The sequence below is a fragment of the Anser cygnoides genome, chromosome 18 (assembly GCF_040182565.1).
Source record: "Anser cygnoides isolate HZ-2024a breed goose chromosome 18, Taihu_goose_T2T_genome, whole genome shotgun sequence".
NCBI classification, from domain to species: Eukaryota; Metazoa; Chordata; class Aves; order Anseriformes; family Anatidae; genus Anser; species Anser cygnoides.
The window spans coordinates 1,677,113-1,695,250 of record NC_089890.1 but is presented as its reverse complement, the minus strand read 5'-3'; the positions used below and the strand labels follow the sequence as shown (position 1 = coordinate 1,695,250).

The 18,138-nt window shown below is 45.4% G+C and overlaps 1 protein-coding gene across 9 annotated transcripts in view; it reads left to right on the top strand.

The window, feature by feature from the left end:
• Positions 1–13,466, top strand: part of TSPOAP1 (TSPO associated protein 1) — a 71,010-nt gene extending 57,544 nt beyond the window's left edge. For 4 of the 9 annotated variants that reach the window (XM_066979853.1, XM_066979848.1, XM_066979850.1 and 1 more), the window contains 6 exons: positions 427–498; positions 873–911; positions 2,183–2,286; positions 4,051–4,122; positions 5,310–5,438; positions 12,122–13,466. In XM_066979853.1, coding sequence (XP_066835954.1) covers positions 427–498; positions 873–911; positions 2,183–2,286; positions 4,051–4,122; positions 5,310–5,438; positions 12,122–12,337 — 632 coding nt within the window. In that variant the 3' untranslated portion in view covers positions 12,338–13,466. Of the gene's footprint in view, positions 1–426; positions 499–872; positions 912–2,182; positions 2,287–4,050; positions 4,123–5,309; positions 5,439–8,980; positions 9,043–10,019; positions 12,086–12,121 lie in introns of those variants that run through there. The other 5 variants (XM_066979855.1, XM_066979856.1, XM_066979849.1 and 2 more) reach the window with 5 other exon arrangements.
• The last annotated feature ends 4,672 nt before the right edge of the window (positions 13,467–18,138 follow it).

Sequence of the window (18,138 nt, the reverse complement as noted above, 5' to 3'; positions counted from 1 at the left end):
CTGTTCAGAAGTTTTAACAAGAGACATCCCAAGGTCCCTTCCCACTTGAGCTGATGGGATACACCTCACCTGGCATTTTTTAGGTACTAATTGTACAAAGGCTTTATTTTATCTTTGTGGTGCTACTTCTGAAAGATAAAATGCAGCTAAGTGGCAAAGTTTGTCAGATGTGTACTGTGGCATCAATTATGGGCAAAAATACAATGTGGAATTCTGTATATATCTAGGATGTGGATCATGCCTCGTCTGAGTCCACATACAGTAAATAGAGACTGGGGCTTTGTGCACAGAAATCACAGTGTCTGCTTCCCAGGGGAAGCATGTCATGCCACTCTGTTGCCTGTTCACTCTTCAAGATGCTTTTCACTTTCCATTCACTGTCTGTTTCTCTTGTCTATTTATTTGCTTTTTTGGATTTTTATTAAGGAAATGGCACATTTTCTCCACCTCCACGCCGCCAAACCGTCCCTCCTCCAAAACCCAGACGCTCCAAGAAAGGTCTGTGTCACCCACTGCTTCCTCTTTGGTTTTTGCAATAGGATTACAGACTGCATTGAATTTTTACTACTTGCTTACAGGACCCTCAGATGTTTGTCTCTGTACGACTGCTAGGAAGTGGAAAGAGATTCCATCCCTGCTGGTGTTAAGTTTTTTTAACAACAGTGATGTCTTTTATAGTTTTGGAGCTTGACCTCTGCGTCCTATTACATCCTTGAGTCATGGTTACTGGCTTAGACTTTGAGTTGCATGAACAGTTTGCTTCTGTTTTTTGCTGCTGTGGTGTTTGTTCTTTTTATTGTTGTTTGTCAGTTATGTGGTGTGGACACTGTTGAAAGACGAATACCCATTGACAAGATGTTTTCTCCCCCCAGCAGAACTGGATAAACAGGAGAAGTACAAGTCTCATCCAGGTAAGAATTGCTCTTTCTTACTGTAAGAAGGGGAATGCTACATTGGCATCGTAATACGGACACTAGTTTTGTGGTCATGGGCAAATCCAACATCCTGTATCACAGAATGGTTGAGTTTGGAAGGGATCTCTGGAGTCTACCTTGTCCAACCCCTCTGCCAAGCAGGGTCACCTAGCACTCATTGCACAGGGTCACATCCAGGCAGGTTTTGAATATCTCCAAAGATGGAGACTCCACAACCTCTCTGGGCAACCTGTTCCAGTGCTCTGTCACCCTTACAGCAAAGAAATGTTTCCTCATATTCAGCCGGAACTTCCTGTGTTTCAGTTTGTGCCCGTTGCTTCTTGTCCTGTAGCTGTAGTCCTCATTCAGAGCACTTTAAGTAAGAGAATGGTCATTCTCAGGGAAGAAGAGTTGTAGTTCTTTAATTTATTAGTGACTGCAGTGGCCTTTGACTAAACAAGGGAGCCTTTGGAGGTGAAGGGCACACCTGGTTTTGCTTTCCAAGGGCAGGGTAATCTCTTATTCATCTGATGCTGCGATCCTTAAAATCCAAGGTCCCTTGAAGGAGTTCTCTCTATGCTTAGGTGCTCTGTGATTTATTGATGTCAAGAGAGTTCAAGCCTGCAAACACCTTGCTAACCCATGCAGTGTTGACCTGAAGCATAGATCAGACCTGTAAGATGAAGGACTGGACAATTTGTGTTTTCTGTAGTGCCAAGTTTTGCTTTTGTAGAGTCAGAGCAGGTCTTTAAGTAATGGGGCTGAGCAGGTAGGTGGTTGTAAAAATGCAGGGTGTTGCCTGCCCTTCCCTTTGTGCTGAGCTTTGTGCCGGTGTGGCTGGACTGCCTGTTGATGTTGTTTAGGGTCTTCCTGTGTCCTTGGCACTTATTTATTCCTCAGGATATTTTTTACATGGAGAAAAGAGAAATGTCCATTGGAGACACTGTAAAGAGACTGCTGTCTTGTGTGTTTGTATTCGTTAGTATATAAAATTAAAAAAAAATTAAAACTCCTGTATTTATAGGCAGGATACCAGGCTACTGCAAGTGGGAGATGTCACCGGTTCTGTGATTGCGAGTTAATGCAGGAGATCAGAAAACTGCTTTACCAGATATCTCGGGGTCCTCTAAGACTTCTTGCTCATTCAGTTTCCCCCTTGTATTCATTTTATTCAATTTACTCCCAAGAAGAGTGAAGAGCTGCTGTGATGTGGTATTTTGTCCTTTGGCTTCCAGCTCAGCATGTTTTGTTATGTTTTTGTCCTCCAGGACAGAAGCATCAGGACTTTGAAGCTGAACTACTTACTCCTCGAAGTATGATGGCTGTCTTTGACTATAATCCTAAGGAGAGCTCCCCAAATGCAGATGCAGAGGTAACCAGCAGCTGCTCAGTCCTCTGATACCTTTCTTTTTCCACTCTTTTTTTCTTCTGTCCTGAGACACTTAAGACTTTGGTCAAAACTAAGGTGATTATAGCATGGCAAAATAATGACTAAAACGATTAGGCTGAAGCCATAAAATACAAAGTTTGCCCATCCGTTCTCTCATGCATTCCCTAATAAGAGCAGTCAGTTATTATTCTGTGAAGAGTATGAAGCAACACACCCCTAATAGTTTTCAGTATTTGTCTCTGTGAAGCTATTAGAGCATCTCGTGGCCTTGTAGCATCCTGTGTTTAGACAGGACTAAACAGCCCCTGCTGCTAGCAACTGATCCGGGGCATCCTGTGGTAAATGGAAATACCTGATTAAAGGTCAGAATTTATTTCTGATACTTCTGGTGAACGTGTCTTTACGGAGCATGTCTTTTGTGTTAGCTACCTGTGTAGGTCTTTGTTCAAGCAAGAACACTTAATTCCAATTTAATGGACCAGTCCTCTAAGCTCGGCTTTTCAAGCAGTCTCTACATATAATCCAAACAGGGATTTTGTGGATAAATATGTTTCTGATGGAAAGATTGTAAAGCAAAATCCTTCCAGCAAAAAAGACTTTCTGAATTAGAACATGCTCTGTTTCTGTTCCTCTGTAGCAGCATCGGTCTACTCTGAGCAAACATAGTATAGTAAAAAGAATGTATGGCCAAGAGGTGGCGCAATACAGGTAATGCTTGACACCCGATCTGTGTGTTTTATGAACAAGAGAGCCTGCTTCTGAGGACGGAGTATTTTGGGGGTAATGGATTATTTTAGGAGACATACAATAAAAACATGCATCAACCAGCATCTATGCAGATATTCACACATCTGACCAAAGAATTTTTTTTGAGTCCTTGTCAACAAGGTGCTGTTGACATTGCATTATTAGAGATGTTCCCCATTCAAACTCACAGAAAATTTGGTCACTTGATTTGCTGGAAAGCTGCAGTTGGTGTTTTTGAACCTGCAGAAAGACCTAATAGGATCAGCTGTGCAGTTCTTTGTGCCTGTGAGTGAAGTTCCCTAGAAGCTGCTTTCTGCTAGGACAAAGTCATTCACTGCCATCAGTAGGAACCTGCAGCCTCAGGAGAGAAATCGAGTACTGGGAACTAAATAAAGTAAATATATCAGAAGTAGGTCTCTTCGAGCCAGTGCTTCCGTGGTTCTGTGAATTTCATGTAAAAACATGTCTCCAATGGGACTTGCCCATTATGCAGGCTGTTGGAAGACTCCACCTCTTCTATCTTAGAGCAACTGTTTCACTGTAACTGGGGGGATTCCTTCCATTAGAAGAGAATACCTATATCTTTGGCCTTGGTCTTGTGCTCCAAGGAGTACCCTGAGCATTGCATACAGAACAGTCATCCAAGGTAAGGGGGGATTTAGTGTTTATATTAAAAAGGAAAAAAAAAAAGGTATTTCTGGTGCTTGTTCAATTTGTTCTTGGCACCCCTTTCTAGAACAGGTGGTAGGTACCATTTTGAAGTTCTATTAAAATTGGTTTACGAGACAAATTTTGCTCTTATCCTACTTTATGAAATGCTTCCTTAACACTGAATTGCACAATTTCCCAGGTTGGTTGTTCTGCGTTCTGTTCCTGCAAGTCTTATCACAATGGCCTCCCTCACTCATGGTGAGATTGTGCAAGCAGCCCAGGGCAACCTTGTGAGAAATTCCAGGCAGTGCTCCTCCTGTGACCATCATTTCCTTTTGTTCATTGCAGGCTGAACTGACTTTCAGCGCAGGGGACATTATCACTGTGTTTGGGTCCATGGATGATGATGGGTTCTATTATGTAAGTATTGGGGTTGGCTGGGTCCTTTGGCTACATCTGAAATCCTTGGATTCCATCTAGTGGCAGGAGAGCAAAAATTAGGGGACAAAATGTTCTGCTGCTGGAACACGTGAACACATGCCTCCTCCTTAGAATAAGCAGATTGTTTCTTGCAGTCCATGTTCCTCCTCTAAACCTAATATTCCAAATGGTTCTGAGTTTCTTTCTTGGACTAAATTGACTGCAGGTTTCCCAAAGCCTAAGATGCGTTTACTGCACATACATCAGTTGCATCAGCATCTGCTACAAGCTGATTTGTCGCCAAGGACTCTGACACATGGTCTTATCCAGGACAGGAGGCTAAAATGGTAATATAAGAATAAAATGTATGCTGATCCCCATCCTGCCACACATCAACATACCAACTTCAACAAACACTGATATCTGTTTAATTTACTGTGGATAGCGGGGGACTGTGCCTGCCAGCAAGCTGTGTGTTAGACACGTTTCTTAGCCCTTGGATCATCCCTCTTTTCCTGCACAGAAAACAGTATGCAGTCATACATCAAAGTTGAGGTTCACCACTAGGTAAAGTCTGGAGGTATTGTTACGAATGTTTTGTTTGACTTCCTTCATGGCGTTGATCAGACAACATTGCTGGGGTTGTTTTGTCTCACCCAGCTACCTCTTGCTGAACTAGAGACAAATTTTTGGAAAGACAGCCAAGCTTGGTTTTGAGCTCCAGATGTCAGTGAGCATAGAGACAAGGCCAACAGGGCATTGTACTAGCAGTACTTCATTCTTAAAAAAATTAAATACCAGAACAATTTAAAGGCCTTTAGGAATCCTGTGGCACAATCATGTTCCAGTTGCTTCCAGGTTATTAGTGGAAATTTTTTGAGTTTGTAAAGTGCAAATAGTCTTCATAGTCTATGACTTAGAGGTGTCTGTCCATGCTGTTGGAATACATTTGTCATAACTTGCCATCATCTTTTCTTCCTTTACACTCGTGTGTTTTTGCGTTTTGAATTGTTCCACAACTAAGCAAGAATGTGAGTTGTGAAACTTACTGAGGATGCTTCCAACATGAATGTGTTCCTGGGCTTCTCTCAGGCCGTAGCATAGCCTTCTCGGAATGGGGCTGCTCCTCTATTTATTTTTCCATCAGCCAGGAAACCTGATATGGGAACTGAATGTTGATCTTTCAGGGAGAGCTGAACCAACAAAGAGGGCTTGTCCCATCTAACTTCTTGGAAGCTGTAACTTCAGATGGAGGCATGGTTGAGGAACTTCATTCAAAAGATAAAGATGCTTTTCCACTGAGTTCTGAGAGCCAGGTAAGATTGTGAGACTGCATAGTACAGACAACCAAGCTGTGACATGGTCATGGTTGGAGAGTGGGTGTTGCACAGCATGCAGCATCTGATGGAGTGATTTAAGTTATTGCATGTAGCTTGATTCATCCCATGGGCGCTCAGAAGTTTAGAAGGGAGCTCCAGGAGCTCTTCTTAAAGACTTAGTATAGTACAAAATGAGGCACGAAGCAAGAACATTTTCTGGGACCTCATGCTTGTTATTGTCATGTGAGCAAAGAACATCACAGGTCCCACCAGCAAGTTCTTCAGATGCACACAAGGGTCAGTGGTGAAATCCTGCTGCAAGCAAAGCAGTTCAGCCAGATCCCCAGACGCATGAAATTCCTCACATTTGCTCATATCCATGCCAAGGAGTTCTGGAGTTATTGACACCTAAGCACCAATGCTTTTCTACCCATCCCAAGTTAGATGTATCTTAAATCTGTCCAAGGCGCTTTCAGGAAAAAAAAGAATGAAACATAGAGGGAAGGATCAAACAGATCTGAGGAGTGGATCCACAGGCTAAGGTGCTGGGAGCAACCCACAGATGCAAGGGATTCAAAGGTTGAGCTATCCCCCTTGCGTTATGTTTCTGATACTTTTCAAGCAAATGCTTAAGCAGGAGATTTGGGTCATCTGCCAGATTCAGTCAGTCCTCAGAAGGTGTGGCCAAAAGTGTGACACCTCCCTGGTCACTGCCTGTGCTGTGGCATTCTAGACAGTGGGAGGCAGGGAGTGACACAGTCTGGTCCCAGTTCAAATGTACTTATTCCTCAACCTTCAGTTCTTCTCGGGGAGGTTATTATACAGGCCCGTAAAAGTGTGGAAGAGCAGGCCTAGATTGGCTTTGAGGCAATCCTTAAGGAAGTATGCTGTCCTAAATCCTCCTCTGTCAAACTCTTCACTGGTGTCACCCTAGCTTTCTATCTCTCTGCAGTGTCATTTGTCGTATTTTTCATTCTCTGCTCCTCCTTTACTCACTTCCCACCTACCTTTCTTCAAATGCTGCCTGGACTTCCACAAGCTCTACCTACAGCCCCCTCTTTTGCTTCCAGGCATTTGAAGCTTTGTTGGTGTAATGTTTGTCCCACAGCCTCAATGTCTTCTTACGAGGTGAAGTGGCAGGACTGCCTCAGAAATAAGTTTTGAGGGTAGTTTTCTGGATCATCTTCTAAACCCAGAAGTGGTTTTGGTCCCTTAGGCTTGCCTGTTTTGGATACTGAGTCACTTTGATCTCAGCCAACAAGGGCTGGTCCTTGCTGAGCAATCAGAGAAATTAATGAGCTGTTACTACCAGGGTTTAGCAGCTATGAGGTTACACAGATCTAACTTTCTGGGTGGAAACAAATATTCAGAGTGGATTTTCTTCTCCAGTTCCGCTATCAGAACAATGGACTCTTCACAAATTATCTATCTATGAGAACAGAGGTTGCCAAAGGAGACAGGAACTAGTACAACTATAGCAGGCTGAATTCATAGTACAGCTTATTGTGGACCTGACATCCTCTCTGGCATTGATCAGCAAGGGCCTGTTTCATATGTTGGGGGATCATTATTCCATCCCCAGCCTGGGCCCCAGAATTTGTGAAAAAAAAAAAAAGATAAATAATAGGAAATTCAGCGAACCTTCAGGGTTCAAAGAGCTGCCATTTGTAAATGGTATTCTACTGAAGAGAGGTAAGAGAGACCAACAAGGCTGATAAACAGAGGGACATACACAATAAATCCGTCTGATCCCCTGCTGAGCAGGGAGCACAAGCTGCTCCTCCTTGATGCTTTATAATTTGCTGCTGCTCCCCTCCCCTCTCCCCTTTCCACTGGGGCTGGGTTCAGCAGGAGTTGACTGTTCGCCTGGACACAGCAGTTTGGCCCAGATATCCTTGGGTGCTCAAAGCTGTAATTTTTTTTCTGTGATTCATGACACCTTTTTTAAACAGGATTACCTCTCAAACATGATAAACCCTCATGTCTATATTGACATATTTCAGGCTTGCCTGGCCTTCAGTTCATTTGTGTTTCTATGCCAGAGATCCAACAGAGCTTTTCGTTACATTTGATCAGACTTTGGGTTTGCAGAGCGAGAAGCTGTTGCCTTAGGCCAGGATAGATTTGGTAGCTCTGTCACTTGGCCAATCCACGAGCTGCTGTTCCTTGTGAAGTCTGGGAACTTGGAAAATTCAGTTCTTGATGATTAAGCCAATTTTCTATCATTGGGAGTCCACATTAACTATGCAAGCATGACTTTCTGTTGTCTGCTTCTGTGTGGTGGCAGACAGTTTCCTGTCCTGCTGCCTCCCTGCTTCACCAGCACACCTGTCCTGGGTGATTCTGGCTTAGCACTCTTAATTACGTGCAGTCCTGCTTGTACTTTGCAGTCCAGCTCCATCTAAACAGCTTCTAAATAGGAAGGGAATGTTTGTCCCCTTGTAAAAGCAGTATATTTATCCTGCTCATAACCAAGCTTGTACTAGATAACTACATTTAGTTATGTTTAGTGAGTCCTGAGAAGAGACCTTACCCACTGAGTTTTTGGCTGTGTCGTATCAATTACAGCATCCCGACCTATGAGCAAAACACTTGATGGGTAAGGCAAGAAGGAACATGTTCTCCTATAGAAAACAAGTATTTTAAGGGCCATCCCCGAGCTGTCATAAACTGAGTGATACAGCCAAGCACGAGGCTTTCCAAACTCTGTCATATTCATTCCGCAGAGTTTAGGAACATGCTAGTTAAGTGTGTTTTTGGCATGTATATGTAGGCAGAACACATACAGCTGCTCCTGTTTGAGATGAGATGGGGCGAGTGGACAGGGCTTATGCAAAAAATCACCGAAGACAGAAGATGCATGGCAGCCTCTAGAGAAGTATTGTTTGAATGTTCTGGGACACAGCATAGCAAAAGTCTCCCAACAAATTTGCCAGCTTTGTCTTGAGACCTAACACATCAGTGAGCATGCATACTCACCATGGTATTAACATCAGAGCTTTGGATTGTATTAAAGCTAGTTCCAGTCTTAACAGAAGCTTCTCCAGCGTGACCAGGAGTGATTTTAAAATCGCCTGTAACTTCTTGGATTTAAAGTTTTCACCATGTGTGTTCTTCCCATTTCCCTTCTCCTTGATGCTGTGCCAAAGGCCTGAGAGTAAGGACAATTAACTTTCCAAATTGAACTGGGGAAGGTGAATTATTAGAATTATTTCTGAGTAAATCTTAAAATGCTGCCATCTGAAAAAGGTGAAGCAGTTTGACTTTCAAAGTAACATCATTTCGGTATTAGAACCAGCAACAAAAAATGCAGTACAAAGAGGAGTATCCAAGAAGTTATGATCACGAGCTAGGGCGCTGAAGCACTCATGTTCACCAGCTATGAGCAGTTTACCTTAATGCTGCAGCTATTGAATGAATATTTTTGCCTCACTAATATGCAGTTTCTGTCAAAGACTGTTTGTAAAGCAACTTCAAAAAGTATTCAGTTCTAATTGATTTCATGTATTTATTTCTGCCATGGCGGTTCTTTTCTTCAGAGAATGAGGAAGAGAAGAGTCCAGTGATAGATATGAATGATACATAGAGAGAGAGCAACCATGTAAGTTTGTGTGAGAAGATCTCTTCAATTTCCCACCCAGCCTAGCCTATTAAAGGGTCCTGCACTTGCGATTTACTCCTGTTCTTGCTTGTAGTTTGACAGGCTGGTCTGGGGCTCTGCTACCAAGTCCAGCTTCAAACCCTCTGGTGGCAGATCTTTACCTGCCAAGTTAGTTCTGTGTTAAAGAGATGCCACGTTCAGCACATGAAGTGCAGTTTGGAACAATTATCTGGTGGTTTTGGGGACCGTGATGGGACTGTAGTAGTACTGGATATTCAGGTTTAGAAAAGACCTGCTTTGTAATTCAGCCTCGCCATTCTACCACTGTTCAAGCACATCAGCAACAAGAACCTCATGTAGCCTTTGCAGAATCCTGCTCAGGCTGAGCACCCCCCATGTTCAGTCTGGTTTTTTTTTTCCACTTCTTGAAACACCCCCATACACCATCAACTTAAGGAAGTAGGAACACTTAGTCCCTAAAACCAACCTAGTCTGGATAATTGTTCTGTCTGACAATTTTGGGGCTGGGGGGTGAGATCCCTGGGTTTGGGTGGCAGTGGGAGGAGATCTGTGGTTTTTCTTCCTTTCAAACATTGTTTTCCAGAAGTTATACAAGTCAATACCCGAGAGAGCATTGAAAAGTGTCCCCTGAAAACTAACGTGCCTCTTCTGTTTATCAACCCCAATAGCTTTATCAGGATCTTCGCAGAATCACAGAATGGTTTGGGTTGGAAGGGACTTTAAAGATAATCTAATTCCAACCCCCCTGTTATGGTCAGGGACACCTCCCACTAGATCAGGTTGCTCAAAGCCCCATCCAACCTGGCCTTGAACACTTCCAGGGACAGGGCATCCACAGCTTGCCAGAGCAGTTTTTCCTTTAAGTTTCTCTTAGGGAAGAATCCCTTCTTTTTCGTGTCATTTGTCTCTGACCAGATGAATCTGTGAACTGGTTCTGTTGCTTTTCTGCCATACAGAGACCTCTGAGAATATCTGCACATGCTTGTGTGTGAGTGCCTCTGTGTATAGAAATCTGCCTGGGCATCGCGTACCATAGCTGGAAATAAGAAGGACTTGCAGCCGCAGAGACTGGAAACTGCTAGTCATTTCCTTTTAACTGTTTGATGTTTGATAATGATATTGATACTGTGCTATCCTTATTACAGTAAATAATGGTGTAATTCGTGAATTGTTCTGGGTACCTGCCGTCCGTTTTGCCTGCAGTCTTTCATGCCTAGCTCAGCAGGAGAAATTGCGTCGGGTTTATTGGGCCTCTTCAGATCTGCCCTAAAACTGTTCCACCTTTGCCAGAAAAATGGTTTCCAGCAGCGCATGGGCTCCAAGCCTTTGCTGCCCTGGCTGTGCAGAGACCTTCACATTGCTCCCACGTCCTCTGGTTCTGCTAAGCCAGACAGACCAAGGTGTGAACTTCATACGGAAGATTGTTTCACAGCAGCATAACGTTGTTCTCTGGGAGGAGCAGAAATCACAGCTACTTCTCATGTTCTTCATCACGGAGGAGGTGGGCTGCTGAAACAGCCATGGGGTGATAGAGTGGGGCTGCATTTGCTTGTAACCCTAGGAAACTTTAAATAAGCGAACTGACAGCACATAAAGTGCTATAGCTATGGCAGCGATGGTATGTCTGTGCATCTGCTTCATTCAGCGGTGTTCACCAGGAGCACTATGGGACCAGAGCACACCTACTCCTGCCAGGGAGCTACAAGCAGCTGCTGCTGTGGCTCTGACACATTTCATCTGCTGGGCTCATCTTTGCTCTTCAGCAATGCTTCTTCCCTGGGTGGGGCATCCTGCTGCCTTTGTTACTAACCCATTGTCCCTGATGGAGCTGTGGCTGCTTACAAATCCTTAATGAGCATGCACACAACTCTCCCTGACTTAGTGGGACCCAAGCAGAGCCAATGTTTCAACCTGCCAAGGGGGCTCGCTCTTGGCACAGCTCTAGCACATGTCATGGGTTCTGGGGACTGCCAAGGTAGGATACACAGCTGGGAGCCTAGAAAATTAGTTCTCTGTCAGGCACGTGAAAGCTGTGTGGAAGAGAAGGCAATGGGACAAGGGCTCTCCTAGGCTTCAGCGACCCAGAACCCCTTCCCTGGTGAACTTTGCAACTTCTTGGGAAAGTGTGCCATGCCAGATCAGAAGTGGTCACCATCCATACACCAAGGAAGAGGAGATTGTGTAAAGCAGAAGTCTTCTGCCAGAAACTGACCTTACATCAGCATGTTCTGAAGAGAAAGCTGAACCCAGGACCAGGGCACTTCGTGATTTCCAAAAGGAGCAGCGTACAGTGAATCATTTGGAGCTGTAGATCCTAGTTAATATTCTGAAATACTCAGGTTGCTTAGGAACACGTCAGTTGCTTTGTGCCACATGATTCAAGACTTCCCTGTGTCCTGCTCCATCACCACGTTCTTGTTTTTTTTCCATTATTGGAGCTGCTGGAGAGAATCAGACACGCTTTCTGCCCCTCCTGTGACTAGATTTGATGGATGTGGAGCAGCCTTGCAAGGATCTGAATTTCTGACCATGACAGAGCACGGTCACTGTTGCAGAAGCCTCCCAGCTTAGCCAGCCTCCTTGAACTTCTGAGGTCTTGCACGGCCCTTGTTCTTACTGGGTTGTTTTTCTTAATGGCCTATCCCAGAGTGTGCTGGGAGCCCACCAGTCTCCCCTGGCCACAAGCAGCCAGCAGGCATAATGGGATACATCGCTACCTTTCTATCCTTGCACTGAGAAGGTGCTTAACATAGTTTCTTCAGCTGTGAAGCAACATCTTTTAAGAGGTCCTCGGTGGGGGCATTTCTGATGTAGCCCAAAGTTAAAGGATTTTGGAATGTCTGAGGTCAGGCAGTGTCTTGGTGGGGGTACAAAACACTTTACTGGAAACTTCTTAACTGATTCTGCAGCTGCACAAAGGAGCTGAGCCTTGCAGGTTGCGGGACAGACTGGTGGGGAGAAGGCAGGGTTCTGTGGCTGAGGTTTGTGTTGGCGTCATGTCCTTCTTCAAGTCTAACTTCTACTTTTTCTTTTTTTTTTTTTCTCTTTTCCTGCTCAGTTAAATCCAGATGGGTCTGTTGATCAAAGCGACTTCTCACCAACTCCTCCTACTGAATCACCTTCCTGCCTTGCCACAGGCGAGCAGTGTCCAGAGCAGGCATCGCTGGCCATTCTCAAATGCAGTGATTTTCCTGGTCAGAGTAAAAAGAAGAGAGGCTTCTTCTTCAAAGGAAAAAAGCTCTTCAAAAAACTTGGGTCCAGTAAGAAAAACTAACAAAAGATTTATTGTTAGGAGTAGGCTGCCTGTGCAGTCCACACAGGCACTGAAAATTCAGGAGAAGCCCTCTGCAATAAGCTGATTAGAGTATTTTCATAGGGGAAAAGTGTATATTGAATAGAGAAAACTCTTCAGTGGGTCTGTGAGCTGTGATCTCTGCTGAGAGCCCACTGGCAGTGGCTCTGAACAGTGTCACAGCACCGAGGTGTGTGAGGCCTCAGCTCTAGGATACAGCTACCTCCACAGTAGTGTGTCCTGCTCCATGCAGCCCTCAATGCACCAGTTCCCTGTAAATATTTTAATTTTAAAAATATATTCTGGCTGTAAGTTAGCTAAATGGCTTTTCCCAGCAAAGCCCCAGCCCCTTAGGAAGAGCTCCCTTGTACTACACCCCTCGGTATTTCTCTGGTCCAAAGGAGGTTGTGTCAAGTCCTTCACTTCCTGCAAAGAAAATTTGCACTCTTCTGTTGCTGTGAACCCTCTTTGCTGTCTCTGGGCTGAAAAGTGAGTTATTTGTACTGTAAATATGCAGCTGTGCCTAGGAGCATCCCACACTGCCTCAGTCATGTTTCAGCGTGAGGATTCTTTTCCAACCTTAATGATTCTATGATTCCTGTGGAGGAAGGAGCGATACCCACAAGGGGGTCGATACTTCCGCCTGTAGCGTGGGCTGCTGTAAGCTGCTCTTGGCTGGTTCACCTTGATCACACACTGGCTGGGGACTCCGCCTTATTTATTTATTTGTTTATTTATTTATTTATTTGTTTATTTATTTTGTCCGCCTCTTTCACAGTTTTATTTGGCTGTTTCAGTGGGCTGCTCCTCAGTTGGAGCTTGGTTGGAGCGTAGAGCTGGGGATGGAGAGTTTGCAGCTATTTTCATATGAGATGTGTTCCTTCAGTTAAGACACATCCCTTCCTAAGCCACGGAGAGTTTTGTACTACATGGTTTCTATCCTTTTCAGTGTTTCTTTCTTTGCATGTTTCAATGGGGTACATGTTTTGAGAAAGACAGTTACGTGAGGTATGTGAATGATGCCAGCACAGTGTCCACAAGTGTTGGTGATAAGGTATGTTTTTATTTAATATCAAATTTTATTATAATAAAGTCTATTTTCACAAAAATACATTTTCCTTAAAAAAGCAAAAAGATTCATTGTTGCTTATTTGGGGGGGAGGGAGTGTGGGGGGAGAATAACACTGGTCATTAGCACCTTGAGGATGCGGGAGGAATTTGATATGACAGCGTACCACTATCTTCCTTGATGGACAGTCATATAGTTGCTTTAGCTATGAATGCTTGCAAGGTTTTCTTAGAATATCTGAAGCAGACATAAGTGATGATGGTCTTCAGCAACCCAGTATCAAGGCCTGCTGGGTCTCTTCTGAGTCCTGAAAGCATGTCAGACCCCATGTCTCCTCTGCCTTGGAGTTTTCCTCCCCTAACAGTTGGGACACTACCTATAGAGCTACAAAGGATATAAGTGTGTTAGAGAGTTTACACAGGAGGGCAACATAGATGGTGAAAGGCCTAGGAGCACACAGCATAGGAGGAGCAGTTGAGGTGGCTTGGTTTGTTCAACTTAAAGAAGAGAAGGCAGAGGGCTGACCTCATGGCTGCCTACATCTTCCTCCCCTGGGGGAGCAGAGGGGCAGGCACTGATCTCTTCTCTCTGGTGCGCAGTGAGAGGACCTGAGGGAACAGCAGGAAGCTGCCTCAGGGCAGGCTCAGACAGGAGCTGTCAGGAAAAGGTTCTTCCCCAGGAAGCTTGTCAGGCACTGGAACAGGCTCCCCAGGGAAGCGGTCACGGCACCAAAGCTGCCAGAGGTCCAGAAGTGCTTGCACAAGGCTCTCAGACATATGGCTTAATTTTCACTAGTTCTGTGTGGAGCCAGGAGTTGGACTCAATGATCCTGGTGGGTCCCTTCCAACTTGGGATAATCTATGATTCTGATTCTAATCTTGGTAGCTAGTGCTGCCAGAAGTACCCTCCATGCTGTAACTTATCTTCCACTTACCCTGCCTGGAGGAAGTTGGTTGCTGTTCTAACTGAATTTACCATCTGGAGTTTCCTAAGCAAGTCGTTTGAGGTGTTTTGAAAGAAACTGTCTGTTGTTGCACTTACCAGTTCATCAGGGGACTAACGGAAGAACAAAGCCCTTAGAAAAACAGCAGCTGTAACGTTTTGTTGTCTGCCCAGAGTTGGTGCCTGCAGGATGGCTCGCTCGCTCTGGTACTGCCTTCGTACCTCACAAGGTGAATGTTGTCTCCCTGCTCCCCAGGTGCGTGCTGGGCTGCATGCTACCAAATCGCACTGTTATATACAGACTCCCATTGCATAGTGGAGTCACGCTAATTCAGTTGGTTCCCCCAACACCAGGCAGGCTTTACAGCAAAGCTGAGAGGAGTCCTGAGAAAGGTTTAAGACCTTCAGGTCTTGGTAGGTTAAAAAAATAAATAAATACAAGAAGCAAAACAATTCTGCTTTGCACCTTTGGATTTGAATTGCTGCACTGTATCCCAGGTGTTGATGACACTCTTGGTGACACCCAAAGCTCTGGTTTCTTCCTCTGCCAAACTGTGCCCTTCCATAGGTACTTCCCTTCAGTCTAGATATGGATGCAAATGCAGCCAATGGTCACCTGGGGAGTGGCGTCCTTTACTGACTTAGGAGTTGCTCCTGTTTCTGATTTTGCGCATATTCATGAAGAGCTGCCTAACAGGGATGTCTACGTTTCCATTCCTGGGCATTTGGTGACCATTTACTGCATGCATATTCTCTTTCACTTGGCAGCTCCAGTATGCTCTTCACTTCTGGTAGGCACATCATCGCTGGCAACACTAAGCATGTTTGTTAGCAGACAATACTGGCACTGGACACACATCCTCAACAAATTAAAGTAGAAAAGAAGTTGGGAAGGCAGCAAGGCCAGTGGACAGAATCTGTATTTTTATAAGTTATTTCTTCAGGAAGTTTACTTAGTGTCTTCTCAGAACTGAGAGAAAATATCAATGTGTGGTTGCCCATAGTTCCCAAGATGAACTGGAGTACCTGAGTTCTGACAAGTTTCTGAGTTTACAAAACTTTTTCCAGAAGAACAAGACTTGGCTCAGCTTTTTACAGACCTCAAGCAACACAAGAGTTGAATACTCTTGTACAGCTCTTACTTAAGACCTGTAAAACCTGAAGATGTCTAGAAATACGCAGGTAAGAGCTTGACCTGGGCTCGTGGATCACTGCCATGGTCCCAGAGAGTGAGCGAGGCAGTGTGTGTCTCTGGATAGGATGGAGGGTGCATGGGGAATGGGATCATCTGTCTCAACAAGCCACTTACTGTAGGGTTCCAGTCCAAAGCTGCATGTTGTCTGGGGAAGCAGATTGCCTCTAAGATGGCACAAAGCAGATGAGTCATCCTGGAGCATGACCAGACCTGGAGAGCCAGGGGGATCCCTGCCATGGGCTGCTGGAGGATGGAGAAGTTACTCCTGGTTTTAGAATCGTAGAATATCCTGAATCGGTAGGGACCCACAAGGATCATCGCGTCCAACTGGCACCATGCAGGTCTACCCAGAAATTCAGACCATATGACTAAGTGCACAGCCCAAACACTTGAACTCCAACAGGCTTGGTCTCATCCTAATCACTGGTTGAAACTGGGACCATATAGCCTCCAGCCAGGATGTGAGCTTGCTTATTGTGGGGTTCCTGACTGCTCTTGGTCCAAGTATTTGTATAAAAACAGAGAAATGTACTAGATGCATGAAGCTTTTCTCAGTCCTCAGCAGTCCTGTTGGCTGTCAGTGCTGCTGGGCCTGCTGCGCTGCCAAGGAAATGCCTGAAAGACTCGATGGAAAAGCAGCTTTTGTCTGACAGATTTTCTCCCTGAGGACTGGAAAGAGGGCTGCTATTTTTCAGGCTCTTTCATGAGGATATAATTGGCTTTATATAAAGGTGCTGTTTTGTCAGAAAGCCATCTGCAGTCAGAAGGGCTTTGCCTGGCAGTTTTGAGGAGCCCACAGCTTAACAGAACTGCTGTAAAGGCAGTCAAAGCCTTTCCTGCTCACTGGAGCTGTACCACTGGAGCTCAGCAGTCGGACTGCAAGCACAGATGGGGAAGGCCACCCCTGCTCACTGGAGCTACGCCTGGTGGGAGAGCATCCTGATCCAGATGTGGATCTGATCTGGATCAGTCCAGAAGGAGGTTGAACCACAGACTTCAGAGGAACCTCCCAAGTGAAACTCTTCTATAAAACTGTCACTTTGGCATAGTTCAAAATTGAGCTGTGGTGGTCCAAAGCAGGCCCAACCAGGAGGGTTAGTCTCTTGAGAAACTCAGCACTACAGAGCTTGCTCCACCAGTGGTGCAAACCTCCACCTAGGACAATCGCCACCATCGTGTTTTTCAGTAGGAGCACTTGGAGTCCTGCAGGGATGTGGAGATGCCTGGTGCTTTGATCTGACCACCTCATGGTCAACAGAACCATGGCTCCTGCCAGCTCTGCGTGGGCTAGCAGGCAAAAGAGCAGCTGGAAGGTAAAGAAACCTCTGCTCTGAGGTGACATTGCTTGAGCTGATGTTCAATTTTTTACTCTAGAGGAGCAGCACACAGTGTTTCCTTTGCAGGTGAAGGTGCTGAGCACAAGGGCTTGGCACTTGCAGTGATAATCGGCAGAAGGCTCATACAGAGAGGCCCAGATACATGGCCGGTCCCACACATGGCCATCTGGCAGCAGGTCCACAGTCTCCATGGCAAGGGAATGCTGAAGAGACAAAGCCTCTCTCAAAACCTTCCACTGTCAGGATTTCTGAAGCAGTTTTAAGAGCAATTAAGTAAGTTCCTTATTGTGAAATGCAATTATCAGCACAGATATGCACTAACTGTCTCCCTAGCCTTTGAAAAATCCTTATCCCCTTCTAACCAGTGAGCTACATGATACAGCAGAGTAAGCACAGAGATAATGGCTTCAACAAGCTGCCAGCTCGGCCCCTTCGCACAAGAGCAGCGCTGCGCTCGTTGTGCAAGCAGCTGATGGTGCTGGCTCAGGGAGAGATACTTTGCTTCTGTCTCTGACAAGCTGAGCGCAGAGGAAAGTATGGTGTGGTGTGGTGTGGTGTGGGGACACCTCCTGAGGCTCTGGTCCACCCCCTGCCCACAGCAGGGCTACCTCTGAGGCCAGGGGAGGCCGCTCATGGTCTTCTCCAAGTGAGCACCGAGGTTGGAGAACCCACCGCTTTCCTGAGACCTGTCCCAGTGCTGCACCACTCTTGTGGTTGTTTTTATTATGTCCAACAGGAATTCCTTTGCAAACATGCCCATTGCCTTCTGTCCTTTCTCTGTGCACTTCTGAAAAGACTCCTGCTCTATAATCCTCCCATGAGACAGCTGAATCCAACAGTGAGGTTCTTCTGAGCCTTCTCCCCACCCAGCTGACTAAACCTGGCTAAATCAGCTCTTGTTGTATGTCTTGTGCTCTAGGTGCACAAGATTTTGATTTCACTCCAGTTAATCAAAAGCTGTCTCAGACAAGGGACCGCAGAACAGGACACTGCTCCAAGAGCAGCCTCACCTGTGGCTCATTGCAAGGCTGGCAGCTGGCTTTGCAGATTTTCTTTAAGGGTACGGCGCCACCTCTGTAGTCCAGCTTTGAGGACACAGGCATGTGTGGAGCTGCTGCTGGAGGCACTGTACCACCACTGCGGTTCCTAGAAGGCCCCATGCAGGGAAGAGTTCAGCTAACAGCTGCTCATTTAACCTGGGGAACACCAGCAGAGACTTGATCGTTCTCAGACTGCAACT